Source organism: Motacilla alba, chromosome 25 (genome assembly GCF_015832195.1).
Source record: "Motacilla alba alba isolate MOTALB_02 chromosome 25, Motacilla_alba_V1.0_pri, whole genome shotgun sequence".
Classification (NCBI taxonomy): domain Eukaryota; kingdom Metazoa; phylum Chordata; class Aves; order Passeriformes; family Motacillidae; genus Motacilla; species Motacilla alba.
Genome location: NC_052040.1, coordinates 1,569,187 through 1,586,967, shown reverse-complemented (window position 1 = coordinate 1,586,967; position 17,781 = coordinate 1,569,187). Strand labels below are relative to the sequence as shown.

General features: G+C 67.7%; 3 protein-coding genes across 6 annotated transcripts; all 3 read left to right on the top strand.

Annotated features, from left to right (window-relative positions):
- Positions 1-2: 2 nt before the first annotated feature.
- FAM189B (family with sequence similarity 189 member B) lies at positions 3-6,208 on the top strand. Of its 4 annotated transcripts, none has more exons than XM_038161845.1 (12): positions 3-956; positions 1,542-1,598; positions 1,727-1,837; positions 2,021-2,119; positions 2,214-2,321; positions 2,479-2,639; positions 2,739-2,838; positions 2,913-2,997; positions 3,103-3,684; positions 3,898-3,966; positions 4,324-4,586; positions 5,154-6,208. In XM_038161845.1, the coding sequence occupies exons 1-12, from the start codon at positions 738-740 to the stop codon at positions 5,322-5,324; spliced, it is 2,025 nt and encodes a 674-aa protein (XP_038017773.1). In that variant the 5' UTR covers positions 3-737; the 3' UTR covers positions 5,325-6,208. The 4 variants fall into 4 exon arrangements, with proteins under 4 accessions (XP_038017773.1, XP_038017774.1, XP_038017772.1 ...); XM_038161844.1 differs by having other exon boundaries at positions 738-956; positions 1,994-2,119; positions 3,901-3,966; XM_038161843.1 differs by having other exon boundaries at positions 738-956; positions 1,994-2,119.
- Positions 6,209-6,298: 90 nt separating this feature from the next.
- LOC119711509 (lysosomal acid glucosylceramidase-like) lies at positions 6,299-9,448 on the top strand. Its single transcript, XM_038161848.1, has 10 exons — positions 6,299-6,696; positions 6,967-7,158; positions 7,233-7,379; positions 7,460-7,593; positions 7,673-7,845; positions 7,926-8,163; positions 8,286-8,510; positions 8,584-8,747; positions 8,866-8,991; positions 9,114-9,448. The coding sequence occupies exons 1-10, from the start codon at positions 6,630-6,632 to the stop codon at positions 9,214-9,216; spliced, it is 1,569 nt and encodes a 522-aa protein (XP_038017776.1). The 5' UTR covers positions 6,299-6,629; the 3' UTR covers positions 9,217-9,448.
- A 3,830-nt stretch (positions 9,449-13,278) lies between these two features.
- Positions 13,279-16,760, top strand: LOC119711510 (lysosomal acid glucosylceramidase-like). Its single transcript, XM_038161849.1, has 9 exons — positions 13,279-13,665; positions 13,740-13,886; positions 14,023-14,156; positions 14,489-14,661; positions 14,772-15,006; positions 15,682-15,906; positions 15,986-16,149; positions 16,227-16,352; positions 16,427-16,760. Exons 1-9 carry the CDS (start codon positions 13,371-13,373, stop codon positions 16,530-16,532), a joined length of 1,605 nt encoding a protein of 534 aa, XP_038017777.1. The 5' UTR covers positions 13,279-13,370; the 3' UTR covers positions 16,533-16,760.
- Positions 16,761-17,781: the final 1,021 nt, after the last annotated feature.

The following is a 17,781-nucleotide window of genomic DNA, read 5'->3' as shown; positions in this document are numbered from 1 at the left end:
GGAGCGGGCGCGGCCAAGCAGCCGCCGGCCCGTGGGACCGTCCCCGCGGCTCCCGGCGCTCCGCCGCCCGCCTCCAGCTGCGGCCCCGGGCGATCCCGGAGGGCGCGGCGGCGGCGATGCTCGGCCGCAGCCTTCCGCCGGCCCGGCATCCCCGCCCGCCGCTCCGCGCGGCGCCGGGGCTGCGGGGCGCGGGGCGGACGGACCGCCGGTAGCCGCCCGCCCCTACCGGTACCGGCCCGGCAGCGGGACCCGGCCCTGCGCCCGCCGCCCGCGGAGGATGCTCCGGTCCGGACCGCGGCTCCCGCCTGCTGGCGCTGCCCCGGGGGCCGCGTCCCGGGCGGCGGCTCTCGGCCCCCGCGGGGCGGGATGATCTCCCGGCGGGGGCCCGGCGCTCCACCGACGGCCAGGGAGGAGGCGGCGGTCCCGGGGCCGCGCTCCGTCTCCGGCCGGCGGCTCTAGGCCCGCCACGGCCTGGGTGCGCAGGGACCGGCGAGGCCGGTTCTGTTCTCCGCGGAGCTCCTGGCGGCCCCGGCTCCCGCGTGGCCAAGGGCGCTGCCCGAGCCCCCCCGCCCGGGGCAGTGAAGAGCCGCCGTCAGCATCCTCCCGAAGGCAGGCCGAAAGGTGGAGCCCGGCCCGTTCCCGCAGAGCGGCTGCTCCTGCTCCCCGCGGTCCTGGCGCGGTGCCGCCGGCTGCCCCGGGGCTCCGGGGCCGGCCCCGAGCCGCCGCCCGCCGCGGCCATGCCCTCCCCCACCGACTCCAGCCGCTCGCTGACCGGCCGCAGCTCCCGCAGCCTCACCCACCTCCGCCTCCAGCGCACCTGGCTGCAGGTCCTGCTGGTGCTGGGTCTCGTGCAAGCCATCCTGGGCGTCCTCATCGTCACCTTCAGCCTGGTGGCGGCCACCATCACTCCCTCCACCAAAATCCGTCAGTCCTGCCCGTCCTGGGCCGGCTTCTCGGTGAGTGCGGGGCCGAGGCGGCGCGGGGAGGGGGCTGCGCTGCTCCCCGGGGGCCGAGCTGGCCGCCGGTCCCAGGGGAGGGCAGCCCCGCCGCTCCCCCACCCCCTGCCCGTGGCTGCCGCGGTGCATTGTGGGAGAATCCCAAGGGCTCCCCCAGGGTGACTCTGAGAGGGATGGGGACCCCCAAGGGGTGCGGGGGAATGTCCGGGGTCCGCAGCCACGGGCAGGGAGGGGTGTGGGGCCACCGCAGCGACCAAAGGGCAGGGACCGGTGGTGGTGGGGGCTCTGCTGTCTCTGCTGGGTATTGGGGTGAGGGCAGCACCCGGGGTGCCCCGTGGTGACCCTGCAGCACAGATCCTGGCCTGGGTTTGCTGCCCAGCCAGAGCAGCCCGCAGTCCCCAGGCCCTGAATCAGCAGTTTCTCCCATCTTGTGGCGCCAGGGCTGCTCCCACAGCCCCACTGCTCCCGGGCTGGCTCTGGGCCTGCAGGGACCAGGGGGCTCTGCCCGTGGGCAGGGGCTGCTCTGGCCCCTCTGCCTAACAGAGCCTTCTCCCTGTGCTCACCGCGGGGCTTGTGCACCTGCAGCTGGCACTGTCCGGGCTGGTCGGCATCATCTCCTGGAAGCGGCCGCTCACCCTGGTGGTAGGTGTTGGGGGGACACCCTTCCGCAGGCGGGGGAGCCCAGGATGGGGAGCCCGAGCGACCCCCCGTGCCCCCGGGTGCGCGGCCGGCTCCCTGCTCTGCCGGCAGCCCCTCTCCTCCCGCCGCAGATCGCCTTCTTCACGCTGCTCTCGGTGCTGGGCGTCATGCTGAGCCTGGCCGGCTCCATCCTGTCGTGCCAGAACGCGCAGCTGGTGAAGACCCTGGAGGCCTGCGAGAGGGTGAGGCCGAGCAGGGACCCCCGGGCTCGTCCCTGCTTGTGGGGGGCTCTGGGGACACGGGGAGCTGCGGAGCTGGTGTGCTGCTGGGATGTGCTGCCGGCTCTCAGGGGGATTGCACGGCCTCCAGAGCTTCCTCGCAGTGCTTCTTGTCCCCAGGAGAGGGACACGTGTGTCTGCTGCCAGGCCCGCTCGGAGCCCCCGCCCGCCTCCTGCAGCCAGCAGAGCGAGACGCTGACCATGTTCCCCAACGCCAACTGCTGGAGCAACCGCGTGGCGCTCAAGGTGGAGGAGCAGGGGGATGCCAGGGCTCCCTGGGAAGCGGCCGCACCCCCGGCCATGCTCTGCGGGCTCTGCAGCTCACCCCACTGCTCCCCAGGATCTCCTCTTCAGTGTCTGTGGCTTGACCGTCTTCTCCACCGTCATCTGCATGCTCTCTGCTGTCGTGTGCTGCATCCAGATCTTCTCCCTTGACATCGTCCACGTGGTGAGTGCCAGCTCTGGCCCAGGAGCTCCCAGGCTGGGGTGGTCCCTGGGGTGCCAGGGCAGGACCTGGCCCCAGCCCGGTGCCGATTAAAGCCCAGGATGCACATCCCTTGCTGGAGCTCAGGGCAGGAGGTCTCAGCTCTCCCCTCTCCCTGCAGCTGGTCCCACAGCGCTCGAGCTCCGTGACATTGGAATGCACGTCCCCCCCTGACACCTTTCTGCAGAGCATGATGGACTTCGAGGAGTTTGTGCCTCCAGTGCCACCACCCCCCTACTACCCACCGGAGTACACCTGCAGCTCCGAGACGGACGCACAGAGGTACCAGCTGGGAGCCAGGCTGGTAGGACAGGGGGGCCCGTGTGCCCCCGGGCTGGGCTTGTCCCACCCAGAGTGGCTTTTGTGCTCTTGCCTCCGCAGCATCACCTACAATGGCTCCATGGACAGCCCCGTGCCCCTCTACCCAACCGATTTCCCCCCATCCTACGAGACTGTGATGGGGCTGCGGGGAGACAGCCAGGTGGGCGCTGTGGGGCTGTGGGCAGGGCAGGCTGGGCTCCAGCTCAGCTGAGCCCTGAACGCGCTGTCCCCCAGGCCACCCTGTTCGACTCGCAGCTGACAGAGGGCTCCCACGCCTGCACCTGCGACCGTGTCCCCTCCATCGTGCTCAGCGGGGAGGGTGAGTGTTCGAGCGTTCCCCCTGGGCACGGGGAACGGCGGCGGGGCCGTGGCAGGTCCGGCTCTTCCCGGCAGCCCCTCAGCGGTGCCCGTCCTCTCCTCGCAGTCTCCATGGACAGCGGCTCCCTGATCATGTCCGAGATCATGGACATCCCCGGGGACAGCAGCCCCTCGGAGGACTCGTGCCTGCTGGAGCTGCAGGGCTCCATGCGCTCCGTGGATTACGTCCTGTTCCGCTCCATCCAGCGCAGCCGCGCCGATTACTGCCTGAGCGTGGACTGCGTGCGCTGCAGCCACCACGCTCGCAGCCCCACGCTGGCCTTGCAGGGCCCCTTCGAGGAGATGCCCCAGCCCCGCGTGCGGGGCGAGCGATCCTATTCCTGCTCCACCGCGGAGCCCGGCCCCGACGGCATCTTGGCGGGGGGAGCCGTCACCCACAGCTGCAACCGGCTGGTGGGGCCGGCGCGCTGTGCCGGGCCCTGCTTCCCCGAGGTGCGCCTCAAGGACAAGGGCTCCTCGCTGCAGGGGCGCGGCGGTGGCCGCCCCACGGACCCCGCCGCCGGCCGCCCCGGCGCCCCCCGGCGCAACAGCGAGACCTCGTGCCCTTCGTCCCCGGCCCCGGGGCTGGCCCCGCGCCCGCTCCTCAGGTCACACAGTGACCCCGGCGTCCCGATGGCCGGCCGTGCTGGTAGGTGACAATGAGGGATGGCAGCGTGGCGGCGTCTGTGCGGTGCGGCCGGGATTGCCGCAGGGTTTGGCTGCGTTTTTCTGCGGCCAGGCGGGATTAGAGCCGGTCTGCGAGCAGGGGAGGTCTGCCAGGCTGGGAGCAGGGGTGCTGGGGGGTTGTGCTGCCTGGGGTGTGCAACAGCCGCCGAGGCCTGAGGGCTCTCTCTGCTCCCAGCAGATTTCAGGGAAGTACTTTATACCAAAGCACTGGAGGACACCGTGTCCGACTCCTCCGCTGATACAGGTCAGGGCACTGGGGTGTACTGGGAGAGAAAGGGGGCACAGGGGGGTGTCTGTAGCCCTCTGAGAGCTGAGCTCACCCTGCTGGGGCTGGGACAGTGGGGACCAGTGGTGGGACTGCTCCTGCTGACTGGGGATGGGACACGGCAGGACCCCAGGCCTCCGAGGATCGGTCTGCTGGGAGCAGCGTCCTGGGGTGTGACAGTGGGGACGGGTCCATAAGAGCAGCGTCCTGGGTCTGACAATGGGGACGGGTCCATCAGAGCAGTGTCCTGGGTCTGCCAGAGCAGTGTTCCAGGTCTGATGACAAGGACAGGACTGCCAGAGCAGTGTCCTGTGGGTGACAGCACTCACCCCACAGGGCTGTGCTCCGAGGCCTGCCTGCTCCACCGTTCCCACTGTGACTCGCCGCCGCTGCTCCGCGCTGCCTCGGTGGGGAAGAACAAGCTGCCACCCTCCAAGAAGGTGCCCCAGCAGCTGTCAAAGACAACCACCCGCTCCCTGGGGGACCTCAAGGGCTACCGGGGCACCCGCGGGCTGGTGGCCAGGTTCCTGCAGAGACCCAAGCGCAGCCTGGCAGCTGGCGTGGAGGTGTCTGGGCACAGCTTCCACGGGCACAAACAGGTGGGTTCTGGAAGTTACAGGGGACGGGCAACTCCTCCTTCCCAAAGAACTCCCATTCACGTTCTCCCTGCCTTCTCTCCCCATCAACGCCTCCACCCCGGCCCTTCCATTGTTTCCGTTCCCCTGCTGCACCCCCATTGTGTCGGCGCCCTGGCTGCAGGCAGAGCGTTCTTCCTGCAGCCCAGCCCTTCCTGGGGGGCAGCTCCTTTTCCTTGATCCCCACTGGAGCCACGGGTGGGAAAATCATGCCTGTTGCAATGGCTTTGGCTTTGCCCCTGAGTCACTGCACCGGGAGGCAGCTGCTGGGACATCCCCACAACTCAGCTTTACGGGACGCCAGAGTCCTTGCGCAGCCCGGGAGGCCTCGACGGGAACCAACCTGTCCCAAATGCCAGCGTGGGCGCGTGATGCACGCCTCTGCCATCCCTGTCACCTCTGTCCTGCTGCCCCGTGTGCCGCCTGGCCGCGCTGGAGCGTGGGGGGTTGAGCGCAGGGGGGTGAGCGCGGGAGGGTGCCACGGGCAGGGGTGCCATCCCCGTGCCTGCAGCCCGTCCCCATGGCTTGCAGGTTCCCTGGAGTGCCTGGCCGGGTGCAGAGCGGCCCCACGAAGGAATCCACCTGCAGAGCTGCGGGGACCTGAGCTCCACGTCGTCCCTGCGGCGGCTCCTGTCCGCGCGCCGCCTGGAGCGCAGCCGGCCCCGGAGCCTCAGCGGGGCCTGCAAGGAGAGCGCGCTCTGAGGGCACGGCCTGGGCAGGGACCCTCCGCTCTGGGGAGGGGGTCCCGCCCTGGGCTCAGCCCTGGACATTGCTCGGACATTGCTGCTGCCCTGCTGGGGCCGGGCCCTGCGCTGCTGCCCCGGGGGGTCGGCTGGGCCCCTTCCCCAAGCAGGGCTGGGCTTCGGGGCTGGTCCCCTGGGATGTCTGCTGGGGGGCCGGGACAGCTGCGCCTGTCCCCCGCCTGTCTGGGATGGTTATGCCTGTTCCTTGCCCCGTTCCTTGTTCTGGACATGCCTGTCCCTTGCCCTGTCCCTTGTACCAGCTGTGCCTATTCCCTGGGATGGCCGCGCCTGTCCCCTGCCCCGTCCCATCTTGTGGCTGTGCCTGACCCACGCACTGGCCATGCCCTGTCCCCTGTGCCAGCCGTGCCTGTCCCCTGCCCTGGCCATGCTGTCCTTTGCCCCGTCCCTTTGGCTGGCTATGCTGGCTTGATCCCCACTCCCTGGTGCCAGCCACGCCTGTCCCCTGTCGCCTCCACTGGCCGTGCCTGTCTTCTGCCTTGTTCTTTTGGCTGGCCATGCTGGCTTGATCCTCGGTCCCCCGTGCCAGCCGTGCCTGTCCTCCAGGACCTTGCCTGTCCCCCGACCTGTCCCTTGTGCTGGCCTGGTCCCTGGCCTCCTGTGGCAGCGCGTCCGTCTCCCGGAACTGCCGTGCCTGTCCCTTGCTCTGTCCCCCGAGCCCGTCTCCTCTCCAGGCCGTCCGCCCCGTTCGGTGCCGGTTCCGGTGCCGGTGCCGGTGCCGGCCGTGCCTGTTCCTCCCCGCCCGGCTGCGCCCGGGCCGCGCTGCGGGGCCGGTCCCGCGGCCGCTGCCCCTCGCTAGAGACCGAATAAAGGTGGTCGCCGCCGCCCACGGGGCCGGTGTCACGGGACGGGCGGGGCGGGGCGGGGCGGGGCGGGCGGTCAGCTGACCGGTCACGGGGTGCCGGGTCCCGGTTTCCCGGTAGCGGCTCCGCGGGACGGGGTGACCGGTGCTGTCGGGGCGTGGGGAGGCAGCGTGGACCGGAACCGAGACCGGGACCGGAACCGGGACCGCCTGCGCTTCTCGGGGAGAGGGCGGGGGGAAGCGACCCCGTCCCCACGCGGTTCTCCCGGTTCGCCGTGCCAGAACCGGCGCGGGGGAAGCGCCGGGGCCAGGCCCGCCCAGAGTCGGTGCCGCTCCTGCACCGGGTGTGGGCGGGACGAGCTGCCCGGGCGCCCTTAAAGACCAGGCCGGCGGCGGAGCCGCTGCTGCCGGGCCGGCTCCGAGCGCTCCGGGAGCGGCGGGGCCATGGGGGCTGTCGGTGCCCTGTGCTGGCGGCTGCTGCCGGTGCTGCTGGCCGCGCACCGGGCCGCAGGTGAGCGAGGGGGACCCGGGGTACCCTACGGGTCCGGGGACGGGGGACCCGGGCGGCCCGGAATGGGAGGGGAGGAGGAGGGAATACCTTCGGAGTGCTGACCGGGGATGCCCGGGAGTTGTCCGGGAGTCCGGAGGCGGCGCGGAGCTCGGTGCTCGGGAGGTGCCGGGGTGTGGAGCACGGGGGCGGTGGCGTCACCCCCCGGGCAGGCGGGAGAGCTGGCGGGACACGTCCCTGAGGCTGCCCCCGCCACCCTCCCGTGCCCCCCAGGCGCCCGGCCCTGCAGCCCCAAGTACTTCGGCCGTGATGCCATGGTCTGCGTCTGCAATGCCACCTACTGTGACACGCTGGACCCCCTGGTCCTGCCGGCCCCCGGCTACTACGTCAAGTATGAGAGCAGCAAGGCCGGCAAGAGGCTGGAGCGGAGCGAGGGGAAATTCCAGCACAAACTCTGCGCCCCAGGTACTGCCGCGGATGGCAGGGATGGGATGGACCCTGCAGCAACCCACCGTCATGCTGGGCTCCCCTCCCTGCAGATGTTGTCCTCACGCTGGACACGACGCAGCGCTTCCAGAGGGTGAAGGGCTTTGGTGGCTCCATCACCGACGCGGCCGCCATCAACATCTTATCCCTGCCGGAAAGAGCACAGGATCACCTGCTGCGCTCCTACTTCTCTGAGGAGGGTAGGGTGTCAGGGACACAGGTGGGATGGTGACAGGGATTATGGACATCATGGACACCTCGTGTCCCGCTGTGCTGGCAGGGCTGGAGTACAACCTCATCCGGCTCCCCATGGCCAGCTGTGACTTCTCCCTCCATGCCTACACCTACGATGATGTCCCCTGCGACTACGAGCTCACGCACTTCGCCCTGCGAGACGAGGACACCAAGCTGAAGGCGAGCGGTGGGAGGGAGCAGGGTGGGGTGGAGTGTCACAGGGGCTGAGCTGAGCGGGCCCCTCCGCCTCCTCCTGCAGATCCCCCTCCTTCACCGAGCCTCGGCCATGAGCAAGCGGCCGCTGTCGCTGTATGCCAGCCCCTGGACCTCCCCCACCTGGCTGAAGACCAGCGAGTCCTATGTGGGGAAGGGGACGCTGAAGGGGCAGGCGGGGGACAAGTACCACAAGACCTGGGCCAACTACTTTGTACGGTGAGAAGCTGCTGGGGCCGGGGGACTCTCAGTGGTGGCGCTGGGGACTCCTCACGGCTCACCCCTCATTCCCACACCAGGTTCCTGGACGAATACGCCAAGCACAATGTGACATTCTGGGCAGTGACAGCAGAGAACGAGCCCACGGCCGGGCTGATCAACAACTACCCCTTCCAGTGCTTGGGTTTCACAGCTGAGCAGCAGAGGGACTTCATCGCTCGGGACCTGGGCCCGGCGCTGGCCAACAGCTCCCACCGCCACGTGCAGCTCATCATCCTGGATGACAACCGGCTCCACCTCCCGCACTGGGCCAGAGTGGTGAGTGTGGCGCCATCGTGGTGACCCAGGGGAGAGCCCCTGTCCTTGTGGGGGGCTTGGGTGCTCTGCCTGGGGAGGGCTGGGCCTCTGTGCCCCATGGGGTTGACTCTTCTCCCTGCCAGGTCCTGGAGGACGAGGAGGCAGCTCGCTACGTCCATGGCATTGGCATCCACTGGTACCTGGACTTCATCGGTCCCATACAGGACACAGTGTTGCCCACCCATGAGCTCTTCCCTGACTACTTTATCCTGGCCACGGAGGCGTGCATCGGGGCCCATTTCTGGGAGCGGGATGTGATTCTGGGCTGCTGGGAGCGGGGGAACCAGTACAGCCACAGCATCCTGACGGTGAGGCCCCCGTGTGCTGGGCCCTGGGGAGGGTTGTTGGTGTTGGGCAGGCATCTGAGCCGTCCCGTTGCAGAATCTGAACCACTTTGTGGCTGGCTGGACTGACTGGAATCTGGCCCTGGATCTGGAGGGGGGCCCTAACTGGGTCAAGAACTACGTGGACAGCCCCATCATCGTGGACAGCAGTGAAGGCATCTTCTACAAGCAGCCCATGTTCTACCACATGGGGCACTTCAGGTGGGTTGGAGCCCACAACATGTGCTAAACTGCCTTGTCCTGAGAGAAGCAAGGCAAATTGGCTCGAGAGGAGCTCTCCTGGGGTCTCCCTGAGGTTGCTTCTCATTTGTCTGTTCAGTAAATTCATCCCTGAGGGCTCCCAGCGCGTGGGGCTCGTCGCCTCCAGAGAGTCCAAGAAGACGGCGCTGGAGTACACGGCTTTCCTGCGCCCCGACGGGGCTGTGGCTGTGGTGGTTCTGAACCGGTGGGTGATGCAGCCTGGCCCCCCCATGTGTGACCCCCATCCTGCCACCCCCGCGTGGGACCCCACCCCGCTGGGTCCTGTGCAGGTGCCGCAGGTCTGACCGCCCTGCTGTCACCCCGCAGGTCCCCACAGGACATCACCTTTGGGCTGGCCGACACCGTGGGCCTCATGGCGGCCGTGGCTCCGGCCAACTCCATCCAGACCTACGTGTGGCAGCGGCAGTGATGGGGCTGAGGTGCCCGGGGCCGGCCGCAGCCGGGCCGGCCGTGCAGCCCCAGGTGCCCGCGGGCTCGGGCCGGGGCCGGTGTCCCCGGGGCCGTGGCAGAGGCGGGCCGGGCCGGGGCCGCTGTGCGTGCGCAGGAGGGCCGGGGGCAGCGGTGCCCCTCAGGGTGGAGACCCCACAGGCTGTGAGCGCTGTGTTCTGCTGTTCTGACATTAAACACGGATGCTGCCTCCATGTCTGCGGCTGGAAGAGAAACCTCCGGGTCCCTCCCCCGCTCCTGGGCACTGTGGCTGGGTGCCACGCCGGCGTGGAGCCTGCCGGAGCCTGGCGAGCAGCACAGAGCAGCTGGAGCATCGTGGGCAGCCCCTCTCCCTGCCCAGCCCCTGCCCTTCTGCCCACCTCAGCTCCCGTGGGGCTCACCCTGCTGAGAGATGCTCCAGGCGTGAGTCTGCTCCCGGTTCCGAGCATGCATTGCCTGGCTGGGGCTGAGCAGAGCCCGGCTGTGCTCCTGCTGCTGCTGGGGACAGCTTTTAGGACCGAGCAGGTGGCTCAGGAGTCCCCCTGAGTGCAGATGCTCTGGGTGCTGCATCAGGAGCAGGCACAGAGCACTTGGACACCCACCCTCGATGGAAGGGCTGAGCAGGGACTGCAGCCAAGTTTCAGCTTTCTGTGCTTTTCCTGCTCCAGTCTGGAGCCACCTGCAGCCCGCTGTCGGGCCGGGGGCTGTGTGGGTCACGCCTCTCCCAGACCAAGGTCCTGCTGGAGGCAGGGCCGGCTCCAGGAGCAAGGCAGCGTGGGGGCTCAGGGTCCCAGCCAGCTCTGGCTGAGCCCCAGCTGCTCCTGGGGCTGTTCCGGGCCGGGGAGGCTGGCCAGGCTGCAGCAGCCCTGCCTGGAGCCTGCTGCTCCCCACGGGGGCTGATCCGAGGGGTCCCCACCGTGGTGAGGAGACTGGGGGTGCACCAGGGGCTCGGCGCCCACCACAGATCTGGGGTGCCTTGAGCAAGCGGGGGCAGGACCGGGAGCGGGTGCTGAGTGTGGGCGCACCCAGGAAGGAGGGAGGGAGCTGGCAGGGTGTGAGAGCAGGAGATTAGGGCAGGGAGGTCATAATTTCAGGGCGAGGAGGGCGCGGGGCCCCTGGGCTGATCCGTGCGGGTGGGATGCGCCCAGGGGTGCTGTCAGGACTGACAGCCGCGATGCTGCGTGGGCTGAGCGCAGCCCAGGCGTGGCCAGTGAGTGACAGTGTCACCCTGGGACACTGGCACGCCACGGAGCCACAGGGACGCTGCTGCTGGCGCCCCGCAGCTCCGGGAGCTGCCGCCAGAGTCCTGGGGAGAGCAGCCCGCTCCTGCCCCGAGGCTGTTTGTGTTTGTCCACAAGAGGGAAACGTTTCTCCAGGATCATGCAGCGAGTCCCATCCCCAGCACCCTGCTGCCAGCATCCCGCTCCCGCTGCCGGGCCGCTGCCCCACCTGGTTGTCGCTTACCTGCCCCGCTGCTCGCGGCTGGTGGCCGGGTGCTGAATCACCCCGGTCCACGTGCCCTCGTCCCTGCGCTCGCCTCGCTGCTCAAGGACCGACTGGCTCTGGGATAAACGCAGCGGGGGCGAATCCTCCGACGTCGCTGGGCTTGGCTCGGCTCATTAATTCTTGTGCAAAGCCTTGGCTCGTGTGGGGCTTGCGGTGACTGGGGTCCCACCGAGAGCCAGTGATGGCCCTGAGGACTGTCCCCACGTGCTCTGGGCTGGGGTCCTGCTCTTGGGAAGGAGTTGCTGTGATGCCACGCTGAGGCTCTTTGGCATAAATGTTAACAAAGTCGTGATCCCCAGAAAGGTGACTCAGCCCAGCTCCATCTCCCTGTGTCCCCATCCACACTGGCCTGGCTTAGGGACAAAATTCACCCTCTGGCTCCTCTGGCGGCTCCTTTGACCCCACCTCCTCGTACAAACCCACCTGAGCGCTGCAAAGGGCGGTCACACCACGCCAGGAGGCCCCCGTGACCCCCCAGGAGCTCCCCCTCTTTGGAGATTGGCCACAAAAGCAGCTCTGGGGGCTTGGTGGGGCCGCCTGGTATCTGCTGTGCTAGCAGCTCCACGCGAGGCGTTGCCCGGCCCCTGGGTCTCACTTTTCCTGCTCGGCAGGGCGCTCTTATCAGCTGGTGTTGATAAGGATGAGCCGCAGCAGCCTCCGCAGTGTTTTGCTTCCAGGAGCTGTGGGACCTGAGCCAGCTGGGGGGCTGTGGCTGATGGGGGGCAGGAAGAGCTGGAGCTTGGAATGGGAGAGGGTGAGCGGGGGCATCCTGGATGGCTGGAAGCGAGCTCGAAGGTGGCTGATTGCCTTAGGAGCTATTAATCCCTCCCCAAAATTGGGGCTCATTAGCCTGGGTGTAGCAGTCTGGTCACACCTTAATCACACTTGGAGGTGGGGGAGCCACGGTGCAGCGGGACAGGGACAGGAGCTCCCTCCTGGGGCACCTGTTTGCCCCATGAGAGGTAACCAGGGGCTACCTGGCCCCATCTGCCCCGGCCCCAGTGGCTCCAGGTGTCCCATGGCTCAGCTACCAGCAGAGGTGGAACTGTGGCAGGGCCCACAGAAGGGCAGTGCTGGGGGCAGGAGGAACTTTGATTAATTGATTTGCCCCAGAGCTGCATCTGATACGCCAGAAATGGAGAAAATTAGTCACAAAGTGCTGCTCCACCCATGGAGGGAAAGCTAACGGAGCAGTTTAACCCTGTGCAGGGCAGCCCTGAGCTGCTGGTAGATGCTCCAGGCCAGCAGAGCTGTGGCTGGGAGCTGTGGCCACTCGCCATCCCCTGGGCCAGCCCTGGGTGGAGATGCTGAGGATGTCCCTGCAGTGAGGGGTGCGTGTCCACAGGAGTGGCACCATCCTGGCTGATGGCACAGGGAGGGTCTGTGTGCCCAGGTGAGCTGGCCCGCTTCAGCCTTGTCCTGCTGGGCTGGAGGGTGACTCCTGGGGGAGCAGGAAGTGCTACAGGAGCACCAGAGCTGGGCTTTGCTCCGGGCATGGTGTCGGGACAGCAGGGTCCCCTTTGAGGGTCTAACTGCTGTTGTTGACAGCTGGAGTGCAGCCCTGCTTGCCCAGGAGCTGGGGTATTGCCTGCTCGCTGTCACTGTGCCACTGCTGTCACTGCTGCCACCTTCCCCAGCACACGCTGCGTTGGGGAGAGTGATGCCAAAGGACTGGGCAGGGCATGGCAGCAGCCCCAGCTCCCATGCGGCCACCCCTGCTGTGCCCCCATGCTGCCCTGAGCTGTGCAGCCACGTTCACTGACCTCGCCTGGGTGTCCTGAACCCTCCTGCACGGCCCCGTGGCTCCTGGGGGACAGTGGGGACAGCGGGGTGGCAGGCAGGGATATGTGGGTGTCCTGCTGGAGGTGCCAGCAGGACAGGCAGCGGTGCCGTGAGCCTGCCCTTGGCTCTGCTGGGCTCCCAGGGGCTCATCCAGACCCTGCCTGACAAAATCAGTGAATCAGGTCTTCCTTCAGGGACAGCAGTGGGGTCTCAGCTCTGCACCCTGTGCTGGCTGGACCTTTCAGCCAGGCCCAGGGTCCCTGTCCCTCCTTGCCGTGGCGCGGGAAGGGACAGCGAGCCGATGATCGGCGGTCCTCGCCCCAGGGCAGGTATGGGCCGGGAGCAGAGCAAGGAGGAGCTGTGGGGGTGGGAGAGGGAGGTCTCCGAGCAGCTCCCTGTAAAGGCGAGGTGGGGAGGCTGCGGCGCTGAGGAGGAGGAGGGCTGGCGGCAGCGCAGGTCGGGAGCAGCCGGGGTGAACCCTCCCCAGCAAGATGAGGGTGTTTGGGGGGAATGGAGTGTGTGACAGGAGCTCCGTGGCGCTGGGAGAGGCTGAGGGGATGGGGCTGATCCCCCCCATCCCTCTGCCGTGCCTGAGGGTGTCCCCGCCGCAGGTGCTGCTCCCCGGGACCGTGCGGAGCTCGGGGAACGCGAGGGGCCATGTGGGCTGTCGGCATCCCGGGCTGGCTGCTGCTGCTGCTGCTGCTGCCGGTGCCCCGGGTGGCAGGTGAGCGCGGGGACGTCGCGGGGGTGGCAGCGGGGCTTGGGCACCCTGCGGCAAGGCCAGGAGCCCTGCGGCAAGGACAGGAGCCCTGCGGCAGCGCGGAGCTGCGTGCCCGGGAGGTGCCCGGGATGCGGAACACGGGGACGGTGGCATCTCCCCGGGGCAGGCGGGAGAGCAGACGGGGACGCGTCCCTGAGCCGGCAGCCACCCGCACCCTCCCGTGCCTCCCAGGTGCCCGACCCTGCAGCCCCAAGGATTTCGGGCACGGCTCGCTGGTCTGCGTCTGCAATGCCACCTACTGTGACACGCTGGACCCCGTGGTCGTGCCAGCCCCCGGTTCCTACGTCAAGTACGAGAGCAGCAAGGCCGGCAAGCGGCTGGAGCGGAGCGAGGGGAAATTCCAGAGCAGTCTGAGCACCCGAGGTAGCGCCACTGGTGGGTGGCGGTGCCACCGCGGGCCCCCGGGCGGCAGGGACCGAGCCGGGCTCTTCCCGCAGGGCTGCTGCTGACGCTCGACATCTCCGCGCTGTACCAGCACGTGAAGGGCTTCGGCGGGTCCCTCTCGGATGCTGCTGCCATGAACATCCTGAAGCTGTCCCGGCCAGCCCAGGACAACCTGCTGCGCTCCTACTTCTCTGAGAGCGGTGAGCACTGAGAGCACGGCGGCGGGAGCAGAGCAGATCCGGGGTCACCAGAGGTGGCTGTGCCTTCCCCAGCTGCAGGGACATTGTCACCCGGATGCCTGCTCCGGCGCCTCTTGATGCTTTTCCCGCTCCTCAGGGATCGAGTACAACCTCATCCGGGTCCCCATGGCTTGCAGCGACTTCTCCGTGCGCCCCTACAGCTACGATGATGTCCCCAACGACTACGAGCTGAAGCACTTCAGGCTGGTGGACGAGGACGTGAAGATGAAGGTGGGAGGCTGAAGCCGCTGCCATCAGCACCTTGTCCCCTCTCGTGCCGGAGCTCCGGCGTGTGCTGGGACCCCCAGGAGCCGGTGCTGCTGAGCCCTGCACACCGTGGCAGGGTGCATGGGGACAGCCTGTGGGAGCTGGCACCTCCTCCGGGGCACGTCCTGGCGCATCCCAGCTGGCAGCGGCAGGGTGAGGAGCCAGGGCGCTGTGCCGGGGGTGGTGCTTGCCAGCTGCCAGTCCCTGCTGAGGTCCCTTGAGTTCTCCCATGCTGGGCCTTTGGTTTTGGGGATCTGCAGCTGGAGCTGTCCCTGTCCCTCCGCCCCCTCCCACAGATTCCCCTCCTGCGCCGAGCTCTGGCCATGAGCAAGCGGCCGCTGCTGCTCATTGGCAGCCCCTGGACCGCCCCAGCCTGGATGAAGAGCAACGGGGACGTCCGAGGGAAAGGGACTCTGAAGGGGAAGGCAGGCGACAAGAACCACAAGGCCTGGGCCAACTACTTCATCAAGTACTGTCTCTGGAGCCGGGCTGGGATGGGTGGCGGGAGGATCGGGGAGTGGGGTGGGGTGGGGTGGGGGGGGCAGCACAGCTGATTCTGCCCCCCCTTCTCCGCCCCAGGTTCCTGGATGAATACGCAAAACGCAACGTGACCTTCTGGGCGGTGACGGCACAGAACGAGCCGCTGGCGGGGCTCCTCACGCCCCCCCAGGCTCCCACCATCGCCTTCACGGCCGCTCAGCAGCGGGATTTCATCGCCCGGGACCTGGGCCCCGCGCTGGCCCGCAGCCCCCACCGCACGCGGCTCCTCATGCTCGACGACCAGCGCATCCACCTCCCACACTGGGCCAAAGTGGTGAAGAGCAGCGCCCCTTCCTTCCCCTCCGCCTCGCTGCCCAGCCCCAGGCTTCTCGGGAGATGGAGCCGTGGCCTCTCCCAGCCCTAGAGAGTGGGAGCAAACCGGGTCTGCCGGAGCGGGAGCCTCAGCCGGCTCCTTCCGGAGCAGCCGCCTCCGTCTGTGCCCGGCGGGAGTGAGGACAGGAGGTGGCACCCACATCCTGGATCCTGCCGGTGCTGCTGGGCACCAGCACCTTTTCTGGGCAGAGTTTTGGCCGATTCGGTTTTCCCCCCACGATGCTGTTTGGGGATATTGCCTTAAATTAGGAGGAAAGAAAGTAAAACGTGCTCCTGCCCCAACCTCAAGGCAGGCAGTGAGCTCCTCCTTCGCCTCCGTGGCTGCCCAGGGGGCTGTGGAGGGGGGACCAGGCAGCAGCGGATCAGGGCTGGGGGCAAGGGGCCCACTGAGGGGCAAACCTGTGCCCACGCCCTTAGCACTGCACCCAGCGAGGTGCCAAAGCCATGTTGAGATCCATGCGAGGGTGCTGCTCAAAGGGGTGCAGTGCTGCAGGGTGTGGCACCCACGGGAGGGGACGAGAGATGGCCCCGAGAGACCACGTGAAGTCCACGCGTCCACCCCTGCAGGCTGCGGGCATGGGTAGCCTCGGTGTGAGGCATCTCCTTTGCTCCCCAGGTGCTGGGAAATGCCACAGCTGCCCGTTACGTGGCTGGCCTGGCCGTCCACTGGTACCTGGATGCCATCGTCCCACCCGGCTGCAGCCTGGAGGCCACCCACAAGCTCTTCCCTGACCATTTCCTCCTCTACACGGAGGCCTGCACTGGCTTCTTCACCTTCCGCTTCGCCGTGTCCCTGGGCTGCTGGGAGCGAGGAGACCACTACAGCTACAGCATCCTGACGGTACCGCCCTCACACCGCCCTCACGCCGCCCACCCGGGGCTGGGGGGAGCCCCACTCAGCCCCTCCCCTGCCCCCCCAGGTCATGAACCACTTTGTGTCTGGTTGGACCGACTGGAACCTGGCCCTGGACCTGCAGGGAGGCCCCAACTGGGTCAAGAACTTTGTGGACAGCCCCGTCATCGTGGACGGCAGCAAGGATGTTTTCTACAAGCAGCCCATGTTCTACCACCTGGGGCACTTCAGGTGGGTCGGGGGGGCTCAGGTGCTGCCGCCAGCCCCAGACCAGGGGCAGAACCCCTCTCCTGGTCCTCTCCCCACAGCAAGTTCATCCCCGAGGGCTCCCGGCGGGTGGGGCTGCACAGCAGCCGCCGCTGCCTCCTCTGCCAGCTGGAGCACGTGGCCGTCCTGCGCCCCGACGGTGCCCTTGTCCTGGTGGTCCTCAACAGGTCAGCCCAGGCAGAGGACGGGTTGGTGCTCAGCGCCAGCCGTGCCGACCTCCTCAGCCCCTCTTGCTCCCCAGGTCTGGCCGGGATGTGCCCTTTGGAATCCAGGACCCAGCCGTGGGGTTCATTGAGACCGTGGCTCCAGCCCACTCCATCCAGACCTACCTGTGGCGCCAGCAGTGATAGCCAGGGGAGTGCTGGGGGGCTCAGGGGGGCTCTGGAGGTCAACTCTTCCTCCACCCTTTCCAGCATCCCTCAAGGGTGGAAGCAGAAGGTGACCCTTTGCTGGGAGCGCAGCCCCCGCACGGGGGGCTCCGTGCGCTCCTGGCACCGGGACCCGCTGCTTCCCAGCCTCCCCTCCCTCCCGGCACTTCCCATCCCCCTGGAAGTTCCCTTTGCACCGTCTCCCGGAGCACACTTCCACACGTGGCCCCCTTGAAAGCTTCGCGTGTGCCGCGGGCGCCAAGTAAAGCCATGACGCGCTCCCTCCGGAATGCGCCGTTCCCGTCAGTGTTTCCTCTACGCGCTCGGAAATCGCTCGGTTTTCCTCGCCGGGGCCGGGGGTGCCCCGGGGGCTCCGGCCCCCGTGGCCTGCGGGTGGCTCCTTGTTTATCCCTGCAGCTGGAGCCTCGGCCGCTGCCAGCCCTTGATTCGTTCCATATGTGCCGCTGGTTTTCCCCAGCCTGCTTTTTTTTTGGGGGGGGAAAAAAAAAAATCCAAATGTCAGACGCCGTTGGAAAGGCAGAGTAAATGATATCAGTGTCCCCATCCACCAAACCTTATGGACTTATTAGGCTGGTGCCACCTCTCCAGGGTGGCCTCTGGACAGAGTCCCCTCTATTCTGGCTGCGGCCAACGCCGGCCGCAGCCCGCAGTGACCTCCCCGTCCTGTTTGCTTTCCCTAAATACCAGTTACAGTATTCCCTGTGCCTGTGGGAGCGTCTCCAGCACCTTTGAAGTACAGGAATGAGAAAGCCAGAGCTCTCCTTGGCCAATGCCCCTGTGTGAGAGCCGCGGAACTGCTGAGGTTGGGGAAAAAGAAAAACCCAGAGGCTTTACAGCTGGTTTATTGGAGTGTGGTGTGAAGGTGGCACCGGGCTCCGTCCCAGCCCTGTTCCTGGAGCACACCAGCCTGTGCTGTGCTTTTATCCATGTTCCTGGGGAGTGCTGGCCCCAACGGCAGCTGGGTCTGGCCGCCTGTGCTTAGAATCATAGACTAGAATCATGGAATCCTTGAGGTTGGAAAAGACCTCGAAGAGCATCAAGTCCAACTGTTCCCCCAGCGCTGCCAAGGCCAGCCCTAAATCACGTCCCCAAGTGCTCCTTACACATTTATTAAATCCCTCCAGGGATGGCGACTCCACCACTGCCCCGGGCAGCCGATGCCAGGGCTGCACAGTCCTGCCCATGAAGAAATTTTCTTTAATATTCA